Genomic DNA, 25,619 nt, shown 5'->3' on the forward strand with positions numbered 1-25,619 from the left:
ATATATATATATATATATATATAACAAAGGGTAAAGATACCCTTCGGTCATGAATGACCATGGGATTGCACCTAGAAAGTTACCCTCTGAGGCACAAGTCCACGCAAGGTTGTTTATAGAAGATCAACATCTTCCCATGCATACCAGCATCCCCTCTCCATGCCACTGATATTATTTAAGGGATGGGGAAAGGTTGATACAACTTGGCACCAGTGATATTGCAACTCACTTCTACAGATGAGTGAACTGGAGCAACATGAAATAAAGAGTCATGCTCAACAACACAACACACAGCCCAATCTGGGAATCGAACTCACTACGACATGATTCTGAGCCTAACGCTCTATGTGTGTGTGTGTCTAACCCAGACATACCACCACTGCTTGACAGCTTGTGCTGATTTGTTTACATCTCTATACCTTGGTGGATCAGTAAAAGAGATGGCTAAAATAAGCACTAGCCTTTAAAAACAAAACAAATAACACTGGGATTGATAAAATTTTTCAAGGCAATGCCCCAGAATGGCCCACATTCTAATGACTGAAACAAATAGAAGATGAAAGACAAAATAGATTAAAAGTGTGTCTTGTTTGAGACAAATTAACTCACCCATATCCGAATTAAAGCGATATGACATGGTTCTGTAAAAGTCAAGGTCACATAGTGATCACTTCCAGCAGTAAATGGGGTCAGCCACATGTGTACATCATCTCTTGTGCGATTCACTCCATCGATAAGATTCTGGACAACCCGAGGGTCCTTATTGTATTGAGGTAAGACATTGATATCTTTAGGACTTGCAGTAATCTGAAAAAGATGAACATTAAATACCATCAATGTGCCCAAACACAAATACACATATACTCTCTCTCTCTTTCTTTCACATATGCACAATACACTAATGGATTCACATATGAATAAGCTTCATGTTTTTACTTTTTATTCTATTTTAGTAACAACAATGAAATAAAAGCTGTCAGATAATGAAATCATTGATCTGAGACAGAAAAAAAGCAAAAAAAAAGCCTCGTTAGAGATCCAACTGAGTTCTTTTACAGGGCTTAGATAAAACTGAAGGACTGCTGCAGTAAGTGTGTGAATCTGAAAGGGTAATACGTTGAATAAAATTGTAACTGATGATCCACCTGTATTTTCTTTTACCCAAAGCCAGAAACTTCTTAACCCTTTCATTTCCAGCCTGGCTACAGCTGACTGAAAAATGTTTTGGCTCAAACGACCAACCCGGTCAAAGCTGACTGAGTGAACCCATTGATACTTAAAAGTGAATTTCAGTATAAATCTTGTTAGTACATTCATGAAAACACACGATTTCATTTTGTAAATAATCGAGTTACAGTATCTGACACTGTTTTTCATGTGATATCTGAGCTGTGCAAATTTGGGGAGATTTTTTTCTCAACTTTTAAAATGGATAACAGTTTCATGCTGTCAAGCAGTGATTCTGAATTTGAAGCCTTTTCAACGGAAGATATGGAGAAATCAAACAAATGTAAGCTTGTAAGCTTGCTTGAAGTAATCACTATGGAAACAAACTGTAACGCAGAAAGTAATCAAACCAAGAAAAAAGATAACTTGTTGTTTTCATGTATTTACCTGTAATTAGAGTCACTTTGAGACCAAATTTATGCAACAGAACTGATTAAGAAACTTTTCTTCAATTGTGTTCCAAAAATCACATTAATATGTCGATAAATAAAATAGCTACAGGTGTTTAATGAAACCAGTCTAAATTTGTGATGACTTTAGAATTTGATTGAAACTTATAAGGGGTGTGTTTTACATAGAAATATAGTAACAAAAGGGTTAAACTAGATACTGTAAGCTGTCTTTGCTATTTGACTATAGTGTTAAGTCAAAAGTTTTGCAGATTGTTACTTGCTCTGATCCATGGCTCACTTCCTGTGCTGAAGATGCTTCATCAACCAAGAGGAGGTGGGAGCTTCAGTGAAGGAATTCTTCACCTCAAAAGACAAAAACTGGTTTCAAAATAGGATCAAAGAACTAGCAGAATGGTGGCTTCAGATAGTGAAACACAATGCCCTCAACTTCAAATGCTAGGCTGCTTTTGTTGTAAAATGACAAATAAAGCATATAAGTTACCAAAATATTGCAGAGCTTTTGACTCAACACATTATATACTATTTTAATCTTGCCAAGATAATCTGGTAATCACTTAGCACTAGCAAGAACATCTGTTCTATAAGCGTCCAACATAATTAATGTCCTACGTTAGTTTGATGTTTGTGATGAGAAATAAATCAAATTATGAATCAACATAACATAAACAGACATTTATATACCATCATAAGGTGTAAGGTGAATAATAAATTCACTGCTCTTTAAACTACATTTTATGAAGCAAAAACTGACAAAAATCTTATGAGATTTTACACTTGTGATCTCTTGAAGGGGAATTAATAACTTCAAAGATGTTGTTGAATAAAAGAAAAAATTTATCAGGTCAAAAAAAAAAACCAAAAAAAAAAAACAAACAAAAAAGTATTTCTATAAACGATGTTAACCACAGATCTTCTTCTAATCTATATACTTTAACCCTTTAGCATTTAAACCGGCCATATCCAGCTGAAATGTTCTACTTGTTTTATGTTCAAATTGGCCAGATCCAACCTCTCACACAGACCCCTATAATGTCATTCTTACAAATAAACAATTGCATCATCGAAATCTTGAAGCTACATGAAAATGCATTTTTAATTCAAAACAATATAAGTTAATAAGCATTACAATTGACAGAATAATCTGAATGCTAAAGGGTTAAGCAGAGGGATAACAGAGTATAATATCACCACAGAAGTAGTTCATTCTCAAGCTCTTATATAATTCTAGTCTAAGATCTGGAAAGGAAAGAAGGAAGGAGATAATATGCATCATGGTTGAATACCTATAGGAAAGAATAAATATACCAGTATCAATGATAATATATACACTATCAACTCCAAAATTTTTGCTAAAAGTGAGGAAAGCCACATAATTGAAGAGCTCAAGGAAAAGACTTAATAACTGAATACTGGTTCAAAATGTTAATATTCTACAGAATTACACTCATATGTATATTTGAAATAACTATGTAAAGCATAATATTAACATATGCCATGTTAAAAGCACCCAGTACACACTGTAAAATGGTTTGCTTCAGGAAGGGTTTCCAGCCACAAAAACCAAGCCAAATCAGACTGGTGCCTAGTGCAGCTCTATTGCTAGCCAGCTCTGATCAAACTGTCCAATCCAAGCCAGTATGGAAAACAGATGTTGAAGGATGATGATGATAGTGATAATGATGATGATGAGATTAGCTTGCGATAACATAGATAAATCTTGCAGCTAAGAATGAAATCACTGACATGGTGGAAAATATTGGGCTTCTTTATCTTTCTTAGAAATTATGTATATATTTTACATAGGCGCAGGAGTGGCTGTGTGGTAAGTAGCTTGTCTACCAACCACATGGTTCCGGGTTCAGTCCCACTGCGTGGCACCTTGGGCAAGTGTCTTCTACTATGGCACCTTGGGCAAGTGTCTTCTACTACTTTGGGTCGACCAAAGCCTTGTGAGTGGATTTGGTAGACGGAAACTGAAAGAAGCCCATCGTATATATATATATATATATTATATATATATATATATATATATATATATATATGCGTGTGTGTGTTTGTCCCCTAGCATTGCTTGACAACTGATGCTGGTGTGTTTATGTCCCCGTTACTTAGCGGTTCGGCAAAAGAGACCGATAGAATAAGTACTGGGCTTACAAAAGAATAAGTCCCGGGGTTGAGTTGCTCGATTAAAAGGCGGTGCTCCAGCATGGCTGCAGTCAAATGACTGAAACAAGTAAACGAGTAAAGAGTAAAGCTGTTTTAACCAATTTGTTTCACTACTATGAGTTCAACAAGATTTGAATGATGAGCAGCTAGGTTGAAGAAGGGGATACATGGGCAGTACCTCAAACAACTTTTAATTAATAAACCTGTAATGTGTAATGCAAAAAAATTTTTTTTTAATTGCAGTAGCCTTGTGACTGTGTCACCTGAATATAAAAAGGTGCTGCAGTTGATAGAAGTACATCCTGTCTTAATTGCTGCCATGAAAAGATTCAGAACAACATAGTAAAACTTGTAACTGAAATCTTTCATGATGTTTTCCATAAACCTCTTCTTATGAGTTCTTTATTACATATAATCTCCAAATTTCTCCTTAAGAAAATCAAATTTCAGACCAAGTTAGCCACCACCGTCACCATAAGACTGTAGGCATCCACCAATGCCGATACACATATAAAAAAAACCTAAACTGACTGGATTTAATTGCAGTACATTTCATTCTGTTCATTTAACGGCAAATGAGCATTTGTGTACTAAGCAAAGATAATGTCTGAAACAGATAAAATAAATCATCACTAATGTCCGTTTACCCATGCTGAACAGACTTTACAGTATCTCATCACTGGTCATGATCCTTTGTTACCTGGTGCACATGGTCACAGAGAAAACCAGCATCTTTGTTGCATTGAAAAGTCATCTCAAACATGCCTTGAGAATCTCCTCACCTTTCTCTGTTCTTTGCATTTTAACAAATGCTTTTTGCAGCTGGATGCTCTTCATATTACCATTTCTTTATTTTTAAAAATACCTATTTTACCAACCACTTTACAATGTAGCCTGGGTGAATTTTACCTTGCTACCAGCATTAGAAGGGATGTCTCAAACAAGATTAAAGAGACCCCATTTTTTTCTTTCTTGATACCCTTTCTACAAACAACAACATAACAGTATGGCAGAGGTGGACAATATGGATTTTATCAAGCCACAGGTACAAGAGATTGTTGTCTCTAAGAAAATGAAAGAACTCTTTGTATCCTATGTAGCCTCAATTCATTCTTTTCTATTTTCTGTAAAAGCCAGGTATCTTCCTATCAAGAAAGCCAAAACAAAATTATTCAATGCAGTCACCCATGACCTAGAAATAGCAGTTAATTCTCCTTCAGTTCACACCCTACAGTCTTCAATAAAGCACACATTAGAAAACATAGTTCTATATACAGTGTCTATAAACTAAAAATGAGATAGTCATGACTAGAACACATCATATTATGGATCTGTTAGATCAGAGCTGAGTTAAATGATGAATATGTATTTATTCAGAATATCAACATATAAAAAAAATATAAAAGTGTAACATATTTAATAATATACATATGGAAATTCACATTTATGAAGTTGTATTCCAGTTCTGGTTTAAGAGCACCACTTGGCCTGTGGGTGCCTTTAACAGAGTCTACTCTGATGCAAGCATTCAGGTGAGGTCTCTGCTTTGAAGAAAACTTGCTATCTTGAGCTGCTTCCTGCAGTTACTTCCCTTGAGTGCTATAGTTCATGAAAGATACAAGTTCCTGACCCCACATAAGCTACAATACCCACTTGTAACCATATGTCTTCAGCTAAGCTAATTACAATAACTGATATAGTGATTCTAAGTATCTCAAAACCGTAGTTTCATCTTCTGATAGCCATCCACTTCTGAGATCCTCCAAAGTCATAGGTGCTACGCAACCTCCTTTGAATAAGCCATAGTTACAATTCCTACAAAAAATTATACTCCTGTCTTGTTCTTTTCTCAGTGAATGCACATGGTTTAGTGATGAGGTTTTTTGGCTCATGGTCATAAGATCGCTAGTTCAATTCCTAGTGGTGTGTCATGTCTCTTGGGCAAGACTCTTTATTTCATGTTGCTCCAGTTCACTCAGATGACAAAAATGAATAGTACCTGTGTTTCAAAGGGCCAACTTGTCATATTTTCTGTCACACTGAATCTCTTTGAGAAGTGGGTTGAGGGCATGCATATCAGTGGAGAACTTAGTCACTTGCACATTCATTTTAATGTGCAGGTTGTTCCATTGATCGGATAAACTGGAATACGAACTGTCATAACTGATGGTCTATCAGTATTCGTTTTCCTAGTTTCCTGCTCATTCAGCTGGACATTTGACTTTCAGCAATACACATCTTTTCTTCCCCAACTCTTAATTCAACCAGATTATGTCTGCTGTCCACAACTGTAATTGCATGGTCAAGGAATTTGCTTTGCAACAATGTAGTTTGGGGTTCAGTTCCACTGTACAGCATGATGGGCAAATGTTTTCTTCTATAGCACCAGGTCTACTAATGTCTTGTGCATAAATTTGGTAGATGCAAACAGCAAGAAGTCTATTGTGTGTCTGAGTGAGTGAGAGTGTGTATGTATATGCATATGTGTGTGTGTGCATGTTTGTGTGTGTGTGTGTGTCAGTGTACAATAATGTTGACATCTCATGGTTTTGCTTGAGTAAAATGATATCTCTAGATCTATAAACGGCAAAAAGTTTGTGTATCTGTGTGTCCTTTATACAAATCCAGTTTTTCACGTAAAAGGCTCACATTTTTTATGGGCTTTCAAAACTGTCTGAGGGTGGTCGTGAAGATCTTTTCATTTCCCCAGTCACCCCAGAAAGCCATTAAAAAAAAATCGATAAACCGACCCCTTATGCCCATAAGTTATGGGCATATGGGCATTGTCGAAGTCCAATGAATATTAATTACTCTCATAAAAAGCTCCAACTAGATCATAAACAACAAAACTGGCCCAGGCTGAAATGTGATAAGAAACTTAGCTTTTGACATAGTGAGAAATTTTTACTGCGACCTGGCAACAAACAACAAGCACTAGCACTAGACCTGGCAACACCAGGTCATGGTGCGAGTTGAGCTTAAATTTTTTGTTGATATTATGACTAGTGACACTATTCTTTCAAAGGCTTGTGGAATAATATATTCCTCACTTAAGAAATAAGGGTCAGTGACAAGAAGAGCATCCAGATGCAAAAATCTAGCCTCGAAATCAATTCTGGTCCAAGCCATGCTAGCATGGAAAAACTAAATGCTGAACAAATGAATATTGCCATAACAAAATAATAAATTCCAAAAAAGACGCAGAACATTTCTAAATATGTGGTTTCGATTAAACGGTTGATACAACTCATAAGTATTGAATATGATATGACTTGTAAGTATTAAGATTTATAATTCCACATCCCAGTATATTTAATAACATTTTTTGGATGTATATTTACAATATTTTCATCTAGACTATAGACTATATTTCCCTCTCCCATCGTTGGCAGGTGTCTTATTAATACATATATAAATATATTTATATATATATGTCTGAGATCATGTACACAAGCAAGAATAATATATTGGAGACATAAACATTTCAAATAATAGTCCAGAATATTTCAATTTTAACATGATTTATATGTTCATATCTACATAAAATGTAGCCTTCATATTTCAAGAACATATACTAACTGCATAACTAAAACTTTTCTCTAGCATATGTTATTTTATAGTATTTCCCCACTCAATTCTGAAACTGCTACAGATTATTTTATTGAATTTCAATTGTGTTGCAGACTTATAAAATGTTATGTCAAACTATTAAATCATGTGAAGTTATATATAAGAGAGACCCTGTCTCGACAGAGGCTAGTTACTTTATATAACTCTGAGATCCTTTACAGATTCTGAAGAGTGTGTACTTCTAAGAATATGAATATACTTATGAGTGTATATGTGTGTAGATATATACATACATACATACATTCATACACACACACACATGTATGTATGTGTATATATATGTGTGTGTGTATACGTATATATATATGTGCTTCTGTATGTGTATGTAGGTATGTATATATATATAAATATATATGTATGTGTGAGTATATATATGTATGTGTCATTTCATAGCATGTGTGTGTATATGGCTGTGACATCATGTGTGTGCATGTGTGTTTGTGTGTGTTGCATAAATATATGTGTGTATGTTTGTGTCTCCTTTTCTTGACGTTCTGTGACTGTTCTAAATGAGTGGCACTGCTTTACAAGTAGTGTAAGTTCCAATTATTGGCAAAAACATGTCTGGCCATAGGGGAAAATATTACCTTGCTTGGAACCAGGTGAATATTGGTGACAGGAAGGGCATTCAGCTGTAGAAAATCTGCCTTACTAAACTCTTTCCAATCCATGCAAATGCTATGAAAATGACCCCATTTTCACGGCATTTTTCCAATGGCCGGATAACTGAAGAGATGGCAGCGTGGATTTCCACCTCGGCATCCGAAACTCGGAGTTTTATCATGGCTACTGAATTATTGTCACATATTAAATTTACAGATAAATTCCTCTATTTACATAATATCAAGGTCTCTTTCATTCTTTTGTTGTCTTACCATTTTTATCATATATATATATATATATGTATGTATACATACATATATATGTATGTGTATATATATATATATATATATATATGTAATTTTGTATGTATGTGTGTACACACACACAAGAATATAAAACATAAGAGCTTGAACAGCTCATACATCTTTTAATATCTAATTTTATCATTCCGTATTAAATAATTACAAATGTCACCGGCTTTCATTAATAAAGATTGTCTACTGGCAGGAAATGAAAGAAAATTTCAAATATATCTATAGTAACTAGCAGCAATTCTCAACTCGTAATTGTTTACGATCTAATCGGGAATTAATAATTACATTTATTAATTTCATTTATAATAAGTAATCATGTTAACCTTGTGAAAGAATTTCAATAAAGCTACTAAAACCACTTCAGAATAAATGGCTACAAAGTGTTACCGGTCTCGTTAAATAAAAGAAACTATTGTTTTGGATTTTTGTACATCCAAAACACCTGATTAACCCTCGACTCTGAATATTCCAAGGCAACTTTTACAACAGTGTTTGAATTAGACATTTAGTTATTGAAAGATAGTAGGTGCTGGTGTGGCTGTATATATGAGATGTTTGCTTCCCAACCACACAATTTTGGGTTCTGTCCCACTGTGTGGTACCTTGGGCAAGTGCCTGCTACTATAGTCCCAGGCTGACCAAAGCCTTATGAGTAGATCTGGGAAACAGAAAATGGAAGACTGAAAGAAGCCCACTGAATATGTGTGGGCATGTGTGTATGTGTGTATATGTTGCTGTGGCTGTGAGTGTGTGTGTGTGCATGCATGTGGCTGTAGTTGGGTGTGTGAATGTGCGTGTGGGATGGTTGTGTGTGTATGTGTGTGTGTGGCTGTGACGGCACGTGTGTGCATGTGTTTGTGTGTGTGTGTGTTGCATAAATCTGTGCGTGTATGTTTGTGTCTTCTTCTCTTGACATTCCGTGACTGTTTTAAATGTGTGTCACTGTTTTACAAGTAGTGTACGTTCCAATTATTGGCAAAAACATGACTGGCCATAGGGGAAAATATTACCTTGCTTGGAAACAGGTGAAGACTGATGACAGGAAGGTCATTCAGCTGTAGAAAATTTGCCTTACTAAGCTCTTTGTAACCCATGCAAGCATAGAAATGGATGTTAAAATGATGATAATGATGAAGATGAATACTGTATTTCATATGTAAACAAATGGTAAGAAGTTTGCTTCACAGCAAAATGATTTAGGGTTTAACACATTGCAATTCAGGTTACTCTTTCAAATGTAATGCTTTATTTATTCACATTGTTTTGAATTAATCATGCATTACCTCATATCTTTGAGATTTTGATGATGTGATTGTTTATTTTTAGAGCAAAATTTTAGGGTATGTGTGAGAGCCTGGATTTGGTCAGTTGGAACATAAAACAGATGGAATATTTTGGCTAGGTGTAGCCAGTTTAAATGCTAAAGAGCTAATCTGTGTGACACTTAGGGCAGGTGTCTTCTGCTGCAGTTTTCAAATGTCCACTGCCTTGTGAATGAAATTTTATAGATGGAAACTATATGGAAGCCTGGTGTGTGTGCTTGAGAGAGAGGGGGGGGCATTGTCTATGTATGTCTGTGCCACTTGGGTAGTGGTGATGCTTGTCTATGCTTCCCACCTAAAATATATCCTATATCCCAACAGCTTGATGTAGGAAGACCAGCAGAAAAAGACACCTTAATTGGTATCAGGAAGAGCATCCAGCAGAAGAATAAAGTCCAAGAAATCTCATTCAATTCATGCCAAGACAGAAAAAAATAGACATTAAAGCAATGATGATGATGATGAAAACAGAAAGGCAGAATGTGTTGCAGATATTCTACCACAGCAAAAAAAAAAAAAAATGAGTGCTTACATTGCAGATATATTACCATATAATGCATTATAAAAAAATAAATATCAGCAGTTACACAATAGTTTTATTTCATAAATAGAATTTACAAAAGAATTTCTGTAGAAAAAATTGCAGAAATATGGCATCATATTACATGATGGTGTAGTTGAAATTTTAACTGAATGAAATCTAATGCAATGGCAATTACATTAACCCTGTAGCTTTTGGATTAGTTTGTTAATGCTTATTTATTCACATTGTTTTAAATCTGTCATTCATTATTTTGTAGCTTCAAGATATTAGTGATGTGGTTCGATATTATTTTACAGTACATGTGAAAGGTAGGATCTGGCCAGTTTGAACACTAAATGGAGAGAATATTTGAACTGGATATGGCCAGTTTAAATCCTTAACGGCTGAAGTACTTTATCAATTGAAGGAAAATGCTTTTCAAACAAAATAATAATACTGATTTTTTTCTAACTTCAACATATGACCACAAATTTGTGAGGAAGTTACAACGAACCACAACAACCCCCAATACTTAAGTCTGTTTTGTGCCCTAGGACAAATAAAGCCAGAGCTTAATCTGGTCCTTATAACATATAAAAGAGTAAGATTATAACAGGATGCCAGTCCATTGCAAATTTAACTTCCCAGCAGTTGCTGGAACTTATTTACAGCTGAGTGGACTGGACCAATATGTTTCTCTCAAGAACACAATGCATAGCCCAGTCTGCGAATTGAAAGCTTGATCATCAAATTGTGAATGTAACTCACTCAACTCAGGACCAGATAAATCCACTACCCTAATACAGAACTGGTACTTATTTTATTGACCCAGGAGGAGGAAAGCAAAGTCAGCCCTAACAGAATTCAGCAATTAATGTAAATGAAAGCAGCTAAGTATAACAAGGCCTTTCATCCAATATATATATATATATATATATATATTCCTTTATTCTTTTACATGTTTCATTCATTTGACTGTGGCCATCCAGGAGCACCACCTTTAGTTGAAGAAATCGACCCCAGGACTTATTTTTTGTAAGCCTAGTACTTATTCTATTGGTCTCTTTTGACAAACCCGCTAAGTTATGGGGGTCATAAACACACCAACATCAGTTGTCAAGTGATGTGGGTGGACAAACAGACACACACACACGATGGGCTTCTTTCAGTTTCCGTCTACCAAATCCACTCACAAGGCTTTAGTTGGCCGAAAGCTATAGTAGAAGAGACTTGCCCAAGGTGCCATACAGTGGGACTGAACCCGCAACCATGTAGCTGGAAAGCAAGCTTCTTACCATAAAAACAAAAAAAAAAGAATTTGTTGCTAAAATAGGAACAACTTGAATGTTATGCAAAACTAGAGGAACATGAATTTCAAAGTTAAATCATCTTCAAAGTAAAGAAACTCTCTAAAAAGAGGTATTTTCCTGAGATTTCTATGGGTTTTTTTTTGTTATTTTGGGGGATTTTTTTATCTACGAGCACATTTTTTTTAGTAAATTACCATCTATATTGTTGAAAACATCAGTTCTTGATCAACAACTGAAGTTAAAGCAACATCAAGCATAGTCAGTACTTAGATGGGTGACTGCATAGGAAATCTAGGTGCTGTAGGCATCCGTAAAAGCATGTGGCTTAGTAGTTAGGGCATTCGGCTCACGATTGTAAGGTCGTGAGTTCGATTCCAAGCGACGCATTGTGTCCTTGAGCAAGACACTTTATTTCATGTTGCTCCAGTCCACTCAGCCGGCAAAAATGAATTGTACCTGTATTTCAAAGGGGCGGCCTTGTCACACTGTGTGTCACGCTGAATCTCCCTGAGAACTACGTTAAGGGTACACGTGTCTGTGGAGTGTTCAGCCACTTGCACATTAATTTCACGAGCAGGCTGTTCCGTTGATCGTATCAGCTGGGACCCTCGTCGTAACCGACGGAGTGCTCCTTAAGTAGTTAGGGCATTCAGCTCATAATTGGAAGGTTGTGAGTTTGATATCCGGCAATGCATTGTGTTCTTGAGCAAAAAGACACTTTATTTCATGTTGCTCCAGTCCACACAGCCAGCAACAATGAGTTGTAACTGTAATTCAAAAGCTCATTCTTTTCACATTCAGTGTCTCTCTGAATTTCACAGGGAATTATATTAAGGGTACACATGACTGTGGGGTGCTCAGTCACTTGAGTGTTAATCTTACGAGCAGGCTGTTCTGTTGATTGGATCAACTGGAACCGTCATAGTTGTAACTGACAGTGTGCCTGTCTAGGTATCTTTATCCAGAGAGAGCCCTAACATGGCTAGTTAGTTGACTAAAATTAGTAAAAGAATAATCTAAGAAGTAACATAAAGTCTTATTTTACATACATACATACATATATACATATGCATACACACACATATATACATACATGCACTGACCCACACACATGCGCACAAACAAACAAAAGGGAACGCAGTGTAAATAACAGACAGAGTCAAGACTATTGAAAAGGATGCAAGATGCAACGAAAATTTTAGGAAAATAAAAATAAGAAATAAGTGGAAATTTTACCGGTGAGTGAGTTAAATTATAAGGCACAAAAAGAAAATGACTCTTCCCAGACACAATAGAATATGCTTCAACACACGAACTCATATAAAAAAATCTTGCAAACCAAATCCCAAAACGTAATCTTATTTTACAACCCTCAAATATTAAATTGATATAAAGATACTAAAAATAAGAAAATTATGATAATTAAACACATTAGCAGAAGTAGCAACACTTACTTTTTTTACTGTAACAGATTCACCCTTTTCTGAGAAAATATCAATTCCAGTGAGTCCAACATAATGTTTATCACCCCATGTCGTCTTGATGTTAATGACAAGTTCTTGTCCATATGGTAGTTCCGGGATAGTGAAATTTTCACTGAAATAAGAAAATAAAATACCATTTACCCTGTTAAAATGCATTACTCAGTCCAGAATGAGATTTTAATGGATATTTTAACTGTTTCATATCTAATAACAGATATGTAACAGATGCTGTGGTGATTATTATTGGTAGCTGGTTAATAAGGAGCTCGCGGGTTGGTGAGGTAGGCACCAAAATGAATTGTGAGAAAGATAAAATAACTTCTTACAGATTTTATTTATCCATCACAATTTGTCTCATTATCAACAGTGTACAGAGTCGGTAACAATTGGTTGTTTCCTAGTGTTAAGGTTAAAGATAAACTGAGAGTCAGCCTAATACATTCACTGTGTATGGCCTTTTGACTTGTGCAACTTTTAAGGTAATGTTTGTGTCAGAAGTGGATGCTAGAAAGAGATAGACAAGTGACATCCAAGAGTGAAAACAAACTGTCCCATGAAATCTTCACTAACTAGCTACCAATATTAATCACTACTACAGCTGTTACATCAATCAGTAACATATAACTGTTGCATTTGGTGTCCCACTGCCAAAGTGATTAACAGTTATATGTTACTGATATCACATATGAGAGAAAAACATTTATTTACTGAAGAAATATCTTAGAACTTGAAAACCCAACATTAAACATTATTACTAGATAAAAAAAAAGGCATTAGCATCAATAAAAATTTTTAAATGAGAGAGAGAGAAGGAGTGAGACAGATAGAGACAATGTGAATCTATGAGTTAGAGAAAATAAGCAAAACCAAAGGTCATAACTTTAAGAAGCTAATTCTATACAATTTGTAAGGAGGAAAATGAATTTTAAAATATGGATAAATCAAAACAAATGCTTTACCTGTTTTAGTCATAAGACAGTAGCCATGCAACTGTCTTATGACTGAAACTGGTAAAGCATTTTAAAAGTAGTGGTGATCCCAAAACAAAGGTGTATGTGCGTGTGTATAAGAGAGTTTGTATGTGCGTGTGGAAGAGGGCAGGTGATCTTGATGTGTGCGTGTGTGTATGTGTAGGTGTGAAAATGTTTGTCTGGGAAGTTGTCAGTGCTAGTGTGTGCATGGTGGTGTATTGTGATGTGATGTGTTGTGTGGTATGGTGGTGTATGTTGTAGTGGTGTGTGGTGTGGTATTAAGTTTATACACATGTATATAACACATGTAAGAATCAAATTAAATATTATGCACTTTATTGTGTTGTATTGCAAAGGTGATCCTCTATCTGCGGAAAAATTGTCTTCCATGAAACAATTCTATGGTGCAAAAAAAAAAAAGGATGGGGGTCTACTGCTCTAGAGTCGATAAAATATTTAGTATAAAGTATACTGGAATTGATTTAGTTGACTATATCCTTCTGCTTAGAAATGTATGGTCTTGTACCAATGGAAGAAATCAATATTAGACTTCAATTTCCCTTTTATTTTGAATCACTAGTTTGTTTGTTCAAAGAATTGGTAAGAACTCCTTTTCATTAATAATGTAATTATTAATGAAATTAATCCTTTCATGTCAAATTTCTATGTTGATTAGGAACAAAAGTTAAAAACCAATATACCGTAAAGGAAATCAATTTTATTTTTCCCCACCAAACCTGAATCTGAACAGTTGAAATGAAAGTGATAAAGAAATGTAATAATTTTCTCAAATCAAAATTAGAAATAAGAAACACCACTAATGTTATACTTTTGAAGTTTACATTCATGAAGATATATATACATGTACATATGTGTATATATAGATGGATGGATATATATATGCACACGCATGTGTATATACATACTTATACACACACACACACATACACACAGGTATGTGTGTGTATTCATTCTTTGACAAGAATAGTATTGATCACCATCTGACAATGGCTTGATAAACCAAAATTTCAAAGTCACTGTCAATAGTATTCTGTTGAATAATAAATAAATATGTACTCTCCATAAGTATTGAACAATCTCTCAGTTTCACGTAAAATTTTTTTTTATCATAAGTTAACGTGCTGGTGACATGTAAAAGGCATCCATGGCAGTGATCTGTAAGAATACACCCGAAAAACGAAACATCACAAGTGTTTTATGAAAATCCCAAAACTAAAATTGTGCATTTTCAAGTAAGAAAACCTTAAGAAAAGATTCCAGTTTTTCCATAAGGGTATACTTATCTTTTATAGAGGTGCTTCATTCTTTAACTAATACTTGATATACATTACTACAATTAATAACCATCTGACTAACCAATAATTCTATAGTAACATGGGACATTGGAAATTATTCCTGGTTATAACAGTAGTTTAGCTATTTTAATCTATATATAGCTGAAGTTGTCTGTGTGTGGCAGGTTTGGTAGCCTTCAACTAACACTATCTCCTCCGAGACTCTGCAGCGCAAGTTGACCAAAATTGAAAGTATGATAGAAGAAGGCTTGCTATTCATTTCGTAGAAGATAAAATTCAAATTGGACCATGTTAAGACCAAAAATTATTAACATCAAAAAGGTGCTTTTTTTCTATGAAAATCCTAATTTTTTACGAATTTTTGACTGCTGTGTCACCATTTTTTGGTGTATTTCAACCAGAAAAATGTTCACTTAAAGAGAATAACAAGCTACATAATGCAAAATTTTTACTTTTCAAAAATTCCAATTCTAAAGGGTTGAAACAAACCCGAGCAACGCCAGGCAATACTGTTAGTAACTATATAAAAATAAGGAATACTATTTTTGTATCCCTGTTATATTCAGTGGTTAATATATTTCTGTTCTACCATAACTAGAAGTAATTTTAAAACAACCTATATTTTTATAATCCATACAAGAAAATCCCTAAAGAAAAGGAATATTTTATTACCTCTTATTACTTAACTTTTAATAACTTGGAGTATCGTGTCTAAAGAGATGAATTATTCATTCCAAAACAGATCCCAGCAGATCCAAATATTTATGATGGATTAATTTGGATTTTTTGTTAAAAATATTTCTCATTTATTTATTGGATCGACATTTTCAGGCAGGGTTTGGCTAAGTGGAATATATTACTTCTATGATTACACACACACATTTGTGTGTGTGTGTGTGTGTGTGTGTGTGTGTGTGTATCATTGAATATCAATTTTCCATGCTGGCGTACATGATGCTAGTGTATATGTGTGTGTGTGTGTATATGTGTGTATATATATATATATATATATATATATATATATCAAAACACACACACACACAGATACATTATATACATTATATACATATTATATACATTATATACATATCCATCTGTGTCTGTACACTACACTGACATTAAACTTCTCATGAAATATTGTGCTTATCTTCAGTAGAATGCAACAGGAAAAATTACTCAATGGAATGCTTGAGGGAGGAAAAAGTAATAACCAATATGAAATGAAAATGAGTAATAGAAGGTTAACGCTATCCACAACTGGAGCATGCAGACATCCCTAGTGACACAAAATTGAAAACTACAGCTATATTCTTCACTTTTATATTCGAACCAAATTAAAAGTTAGCAGTGCAGTGAAGTAGAAATTACAGGACCACTGGGACTCTAGAATCCAGCAAAACCAATCAATGAAGGAATGATTGACATTTTATATATATCCATATCTATATATCCATCTTATTATAGTGTTTGTGGTGAAAAAACTTATCCATGTGAACACTATATATTTAGCTCTATACTAAACTTTTTTTTTTTTTTGGATCTTTCTTAGGATTTAGTCAAAACCAGGAATAGAGTTCTATATATTCGTTGTATTTGTGTAGATATGGATATAAGAAAAGGCTAAGAAAAAAAACAATAACAACGAATTTAAAGTCTGCTCTGTAATAAAGTATGGTTGTCAGTGACAGAAGTAATCAAATCAACAACAGATTATGTGACAAGTAACGTAACTGAGAACAGAAAATTAAACCATTGTCAGTTCTTCATCCCAATTCCTACCCATATTTCTGATGCAAAACTCTAATAAATTTAAGCCTGAATTTAAGCGGCATACAGGCCTCGGCTAATACCAGCAATGATAGACACTGAAATACAAAAGAGACATTACAAAAGTTATGTGTATGCAAATGCACGATAATATGGCAATTAAGACCCTTGGTCATGCCATGGTGTTCAATACATTAATGTCATCATTTTTGATGGGTTCCATTAAGAGTGGTAGTACATAAGCCTGATTACTGAGATTAGTCAGAGATACAGTTAAACAGCACCTGAAGCCGTTGATAAAGTGACTGAATGTTGACTTAAGATGTAAGGGTTTTTACTGTAAGAAGCCAACTCGATTGTAAATATCAAGCTTAAGGGTAAGAACTTTTAACATTAGATGTGAAATACTTAACCCTTTGGCATTTAAACTGGCCATACATAGCCCAAATATTCTATTTATTTTATGTTCAAATTGACTAGATTCTTAGTTACCCTACAATGTCATTCTCAAAATAAACAATTACATTATTGAAATCTCAAAGCTACAAAGTAATGCATGATTAACTCAAAACAATGTGAATAAATGAGCATTACATTTGATAGAGTAATATGAATGCTAAGGGGTTGAATAGGAAATTATGCTATTCATCTATTATAATACTATAATAGATTTTATATATAATAAAATTATGACCTTGTTGCTAAGCTGTCTGGTTGCTGAGGAAAATCTATGAGTTTAATCCCAGGAAAACCTAAGACTTGTTAATTAAGTGGGCAGGGCTTAGTTGTATGGTTAAGAAGTTTTCTTTGCAATCACATGGCTGATATTAGAGCTTATTGTATGCCATCTTGGCCAAGTGTCTTCTACTATAGCGTAAGGGCTAACCAATGCCCTGTGAGTAGTGTTTAAAAAGCAAAAGCTGTGGAGAATCCTGTTGCGCATGCGTGTGTGTGCATGTGCGTGTGTGTGTGTGCATGTTTGTACACTGTTCCTGATGGATATTGCTGAAAACAATAAACGTCAGCAAGAAAACCAGTAAACAAGTACTTCCAAAAAGAAAGTACTATGGTATTTGTTATCGCCACTGATGTACCTTTGTTACTTTCATATCAAATATTGTGTACCAGTAATTAGTCCATTAGAAAAACATAACCAATGACACTGTTGTTCACAAAATGCAATCATCTCAATAATCACTGTTATTTTATGTTACTTGAGTCTAAGATTTGCTTCCACATTTGGAATTTCTTCTCTAAATATTTGACAGATTCAGCTATGAAAACCAGGTTATTTTGTCATTCAAAAATTTCCAGGGACAACCAGTTTTAAATTCCTTTACTATGGCCTGGACTACTATAATAATCAGGAAAGGGGTCAAGAATTGTTCCCTGGTGGACACTTAACCACACAATAAATTTCTTGATGATCTCGCTTATTTTCATTTTGCTACGGTAATTCAGTGACACAGGGTGTTTCTCCCTCCACAAGCAATTCATCTACATACCTAATTATCTCTCTACTAGACAATGTAGTACTCTGTCAAATGCCTTTTTCATATCAACATATTTTAGGCATCATGACTTGCACTGAGCAAAGAACTTTTTCTCCATAGTTGTGCCACTAAGAAAGAATACTGATAGAATTCCATCTTGTCATAAATCTGAAATACAATCCTCATCAAAGCAAATTATGTTCCTAATCAGTTGTACTAAAATGCTTTCTGATATTTTTGTCTGAGGCACCTGTAGATGCACAGAACATATTTCCATAACATCCATACATCATATATGATACACAGTAGCCCCCAAATTATGATCAAGTTACTGGAAAGCTTCGGAATAAAATTCAAGTTTTGAAATTTGTTGTCTGTACCAACAAGGTTATGAAAATAATCAATAAGAACAAAAGCACTTTGCAGTAAATTAAGAAATTCAAGACACATTCTCACTTTTTTCCACTACCAGGGTAACTTGGGACTTATAAAAGGAAAACTTTATATTATTCAGAACATACAAAACAAGGACTAACTAAAAGTCCAAAAACAAGGAAGGACATTTAGGAGAAACACATGAAAATGCTTTGGATAAAGGGTTAAGAGCATTTCCTCTGTCTTTGTAGCAGTTGCTGACAATGCTACTATGTAGCTCAGGAGTATGACACCTCCCTGTGCTACTTGTCTGAATATGAAACTAGTGCGTTCCCTATTTTACCAAATATCTTCAACATCCTAACAACGAGTGTATGTTCTAGCAATTTTAATTACTGAAATTCCAAGAATGATTTCAACAAAACAATGAATATTCCTAACAGATGAACCAACAAGGGAGTCTCTACAAGGTGGCTTGATCTGCTAGAAATATCAGGGAAATATCACATACTACTATTTTTGAAAATATGAAGGATTTATTGGACAACATAGTTCTAAATATGCAGTACTTGTCCAACAGGATGAGATGGTCAAGACTGGAAGACCTTTCATCATATGTCTCCTCAGCAAATGCTGACCTGAAGCTAAGTAACACAACAGTCACTCTTATAAAAGGAAGTGTTTATTTTTCTTGTTTTATTACCAAAACGTGGAAGAATTACAGCCAATAGCTGATTCACTGGGACCTGAGCTGCATTTTGTCTGTCATCACATTCTGAGTTCAAATTCTGCCAAGACGAACTTTGCCTCTCATTCATTTAGAGGTTAATAAAATAAATACCAGTTGACTTCTGGGGTCAATGTAACTGACTTTATCCCTCCCATGAAATTGCTGGCCTAGTGCCAAAATTTGAAACCAATATTTAGTTACACTCCGTTACATTTTGAAGTTCAAATTATGGTTAAGTTTAACAATACTTTCTATCACTCTAGGGCCAATAAAATAGGGTTCACAGAATAGTTTTAACCCTTTGTCATTCAGATGATGCTATCAAATGTGATGCTTACTGATTCCCGTCATTTTGAATTGAATTGATCATTATGTAGCTTCAAGGTTTTGATGAAATTATTGTTTATTTTTAGAATGACACTGCAGGTAGCCAGTCTGAACATAAAACAAGGTTGAATATTCGGGCCTGATATGGCCTGTTTAAATGCTAAAGGGTTAAACATATCATAATGGATGTTAACTTCAAGCAAAAATGTAAAGAATTTAGAAATATATTTTACAGTAGCCGCCAATGTATGATCAAGTTACTGGAAAACTTAGGAATAAAATTCAAGTTTTGAAATTTGATATCTGTACCAACAGGGTTATGAAAATAATCAATAAGAACAAAAACACTTTGCAGTAAATTAAGAAGTTCAAGATTTAAAAAAGATGCCCAGTAAGTTTGAAAATGGTACACAAAAATAATGTCAACAATTAAAAAGAGAAAATGAGAGAATAAAGAGATAATGCAAATGCAAATTTCTAAAGTAATGTAAAGTCCAACCTCAAATAACACTCATGAGTAAATTAAAATTGTAAAGTGGATAATTTCAGAGTATTTTGTCTGCACATATTAAGTATACAAGCATGCAAATGGCATATTAATTTTGCTTGTATTACAAGCATGCAAATTGCATATTAATAATTCTTGGAAACCAATCCTTTCAAAGAATGTTACTGCTTATCTTACTTTTAACTGTTTCACTCATTGGACTGTGGCCATGATGGTGCATGGCCCTGAAGGATTTAGGTGAACAAATCAACCCTGATAGTTATTTAAAAATAAATTTTTTAAGCCTGATACTTATTCCATTGGTCTCTTTTGCTGAACTGCTAGGATATGGGAATGAAAACAAACCGACACCAGTTGTCAAGCAGTGGTGGGAGTCAAGCACAAATACATATAGATCATCATCGTCATCACCATTTAACACCTGTTATCCATGCTGGCACTGGTTGGATGGTTCCACAGGAACAGGCATGTCAAAAGACAACATCAATCCTAGCTGTCTGCTTTGGCTTGCTTTCTATCCTAAATGCCCTTCCTAACACCAACCTGTAAGAAGTCCTCTCTTTTTCTCATGCTGGTGCCATGTTTAAAGCACCTTGTACTCTCTGTGAAGTGGTTTGGTATTAGGAAAAGCATCCAGCCATAGAAACCATGCAAGAACAGACAATGGAGCCTAGTGCAGCCTCTGGCCTTACCAGCTCTGGTCCAACCATCTGACCCATGTCAGCATGAAAAAATGGATGTTAAATGATGATGATGATGGTATATACAAGTTGGGCTTTTTCCGGTTACTATCTGTCAAATCCACTCACAAAGCTTTGGTCAACCAGGAACTGTTGTAGAAGACAGTTGCCTAAGATGCTGCACAGTAAGACTGAACCCAAAACTGCATGATTGGGAAGCAACCATCTTATCAACACAGCCACACCTTCATTCTGTTAGAACTACAAAATTTCAAAGAGTAAATTAAGTCCTAGCTTGGACCTTCAGTAATCACTTTCTTTCTGCAAGTATGACATGGGTTCGATGAAGAGAGCAAACTAAACCTGCTTGTAAGTGAAAAATTAAACTGTAATTAGCATGATTCAGTTACAATTATCTGGCTAAAATAGGAACACATCTATCAGAAGACAATACAATCTTAAAGTCCTCATCATCCTTTAATGTACATTTTCCCATGCTGCCATGGGTTGAATGGTTTGATCAGAGCTGGCAAGCAGGAGAGAATTGCACCAGATTCCAGTCTGAACTGACTTGGTTTCTATGACTGGATGCCCTTCCTAATACCAACCACCCTACAGAGCGTGCTGGGTGCTTTCAACATAACACTGGCATGTGTGCTTTTAATGTGGCACAGGTACGGGGCTCCCACAGGCCACTCCTCTTCATTGAGTGGCAGGGAATAGCATTAACACTTCTGCTGTGGAGGACAGGTAATGCATACAAAAATTATAATACTCATAGAATAGACAACATTTTGGTTTTAAAACAAAAGGCCCAAACAATAAGCATCATCACCATCATCATTGTTGTAATGTTCACATTTCTATACTTGTATGGATCAAGTGTAATTCATGGAGGCTGATATTCTAGAGTTAGATACCTATCTATTTCCTCATAATCAGACATGTTTTCACAGTAGTTTGAAAATGAATAACACCACTTGCATGACAACAACACTTATTTACAGATATCATCTGACGTCTAGACAAGGATGCACAAATATACACATGCTCACACAGACACTCCCCTCACACACATCTATACCAAGCTTCTTACAGTTTCCATCTACCAAGTCAACTCACAAGGCTTCGGTCAGCCTGGGCTATAGTAGAAAATGCTAGTGCGAGGTGCTATGCAGTGGAACTGAACCTAAAATTATGTAGTTGAAAAACAAATTCCTTAACTACTTAGCCATACCGCTACCTACCTGAAACAATGGGAGCAATGGTTGGGGAGCAAATGTCTTGACTACGCAGCCATGTTTGCAACCTAACAATAAACAATGGAATCAAAATTCATGCTTTTAATTACACTTTCAATTAAGATAGTAAACATGCTAAGGAGCTTCAAAAATAGCAAGGACTGCAAGACTGCAAGACATTTGTCTGGAAGTTGTTAGAATAATCGTGACACATGGTAATCAGACCTACATGCTCACCTTACTACTTAAACTATTCACACCAAGATGACCAGTCAAGAGGAGGTGATATGGCAAGTTATAAGAGAAAACTGCAATATATATTTTAACTCTTTAAAACAATAACCAGCACTATCATGATTGATCTTAATTATCTATAAGCTGAGTATTTTAAAATCCTTAAACCAGTTTCTTTTTTTATTTTTTTCGGTATTTGTTGAAATATACATAATGTCTAAGACGAGAATATTTAATGAATTCAGTAATAACTGATAGATGATTATATCATTTGAAGAAAGGTTATACGTATCAAACTAGAACAGCAAACCACAAAATGTGGCTGTGTGGTTAAAAAGCTTGCTTCCTAACCATGTGATCTTGGGTTCAATCCCATAGCATGGCATCTTGAGCAAGTTGTCTTCTACTATAGCCCCAGATTCCACCAAAGCCTTGTGAGTGGATTTGGTAGACAGAAACTGAAAGAAGCCCATCATAACTTCCTCTATACAGATTACCCCATAACATGTGTTTCAATAACTGAACAAAGAAAGTGCTTAGACAGATTATGAAAACTTCATTGAAGAAAGGTTTCTGTTAATCTGTTTTACAAAATCTTTTTTAAATAGCTAATATCATTTAAGAAAAAATATTTTTAAAACATTATAATGTACCAAAAATTCTTTGCCAAAAGTCGTACGTATGTACGTACATACATACATACATACATACATACATACATACATACATACATAGGGATAGAGATGAGGGGGAAAGCTGTAAAATGTGACAACCAATGCAGACTTTGTGGAGTTCACACTACCGACGAGGCATAATGTTGTAGCTAGGTTACTCTATAATGAAATCTGTTAGAAGGATAATCCTGAGGGCAAAGAAATATAAACCCATAATATGATAGAAGCCATTGCCACTCATAATGAAAAGGAATACTGGTGGAATGTACCAGTGAAGACCTCAATAAAATGTGAGCACAACAGACCTGATATAATAATTTGGGATAGAGAAGAGAAACTGTGCACAGTTGTGGAAATTAGCTGCCCAGTGGATGTTAACATAAAGCTGAAGATCAGTGAAAAAGAAAACAGTTATGGTGAACTATTGAGAAATCTGCAGTTACTCTATCTAGATTACAAGTTCAGGTTTATACCTGTAAATATTGGGGCCCTGGGATATGTAACACACTGTCTAAATACCAATCTTGAGAAATTAGGCTTCTCAAAACCAGAAAGGAGAAAGCTAATTCGAAGACTACAGATCCAATCCATCACTGGAACTGTAAAAATCTGTAAAACTTTCCAGAAGTTTATCATTTAAATATATATGAGCATGTCTAGATATGTGATAATATGGATGAGAATACATACATAAAACATACAAATCTCCACGCACGCATGCACATACATACATATACACACACACACACACACACACACACACACACACACACACACACACACACACATACACACATACCCTGTTGTTGACATTGAAATTCCAATTGGATCTAGGTTAGAAACCGATTCTTTCTCTATTGGCAAGAAATCTTGAAATAAACTGAATAGTGACATAAATACATACGTACATAAATAAATACATACATACACACACATGTATATGTATATGTGTGTGAGTGCATGTGTGTGTAGGTGCCCTTCTCTAAACATCATACGGTGGTTGTAAATGAGCATCAACATTATACAAGCAAGATTATTCATTCCTCTGTGGAAAGCATATTTGTGTATGGGAAAATGTTATCATTCTTGGAAATAGGTGGTGGTGTGGCAACAGGACGGGAATCTGGTGTAAACAAATTTCAACTGACCCATGCAAGCATGGAAAAAAAATTAGATGATGATAATGATGATGAAAAGTAAAGAGTAATATACCACAAGCTGCTTTTTTTTAAATGCATCAGTATAATTCATCCAATTTAAGAAATGATATGCTATGGGTTAGCTATAAAAATCAAGCAACACATACACACAAACATGCCACATACATACACCTCTGGAAGAGACCTGGGATATTCTGTAAAGGTCATGGGTACTTTCTCTCTATATATAACTATCTTATGAAACAAAAAAAAAAAACATACACACAAAGCAACTCTAACTACATGTACTAAGATAGATACACATACAGAGTTTAAAACATGTAAAATGGTGCATATATCAATTGAGAGTAAGCTGAAAGGTGAGAGAGAGAGAGAGACAGACAGACAGACAGAAAGATAACAATGAGACCTAAAATAAAGCTTCTGGAGAAAGAACATTCAAGTTGTTTGAGGGACAAGTAATTAACAATATAAACTTACTCATGTCTCAGTAAACATGCTGAATACATTGTGAAAACAAAAAATATCCTGAAGTGAAGAATGCACTAATGAATAATGCAGCCACAAGTTGGGTGATGCTCCACAAAGTTGTAACATAGGCAGAGAGAGACAAATGAATCCTTATGTTGCCAGTACAAAAGAAAAACATAAATAAATGAATAAAATAGAGAGTAAAATAAAAATAAAATAAAATAAAATAAAATGAAATAATCAGCAGCTAAGTTACTCTAACGACATGCCATCGTCAAGATAAATTTTAGCCGAGCAGTCAGCAGATTATTTTGTTATTATTGAGTGGTAAGAAAGCTGTGACCACAAACACATGTTACCTACTTGAAGTTAAACTGACCAAAACAACCATTATCGTTATTATTATTATTATTAGTATTATTGTTATTATTATTGTCGTTGTTGTTGTTATTTCTTTTAGAATTAATAATATCCTCATCATTTGTAATAAAAAGTATTTAATGGATAGCAGAAGATGAGACAAAACGCAATGGATAAAGTATCGGTAGTGAAGATGATCACAATGACAACGGTGGCAAGTGCGTTCGATGACGACGAGGATGATGGTGATGGGATACAAGGATGAGAGTAACAATTAAGAGGACAAAAGCAAAAGAGAGAAATAATAATCTCTTTTATAC

At 34.8% G+C, this 25,619-nt stretch overlaps 1 protein-coding gene across 2 annotated transcripts in view; it reads right to left on the reverse strand.

Annotated features, from left to right (window-relative positions):
* The window catches only part of LOC115224684 (katanin-interacting protein-like), a 656,564-nt gene that overhangs the window by 366,627 nt on the left and 264,318 nt on the right, over positions 1-25,619 (reverse strand). For both annotated transcript variants that reach the window (XM_036513321.1, XM_036513315.1), the window contains exons 23-24: positions 12,963-13,104; positions 610-807 (exon numbers count right to left, since the gene is read on the reverse strand). In XM_036513321.1, coding sequence (XP_036369214.1) covers positions 610-807; positions 12,963-13,104 — 340 coding nt within the window. The remainder of the gene's footprint in view (positions 1-609; positions 808-12,962; positions 13,105-25,619) is intronic.

Source organism: Octopus sinensis, linkage group LG2 (assembly GCF_006345805.1).
Source record: "Octopus sinensis linkage group LG2, ASM634580v1, whole genome shotgun sequence".
In the NCBI taxonomy this organism is placed as follows: Eukaryota; Metazoa; Mollusca; class Cephalopoda; order Octopoda; family Octopodidae; genus Octopus; species Octopus sinensis.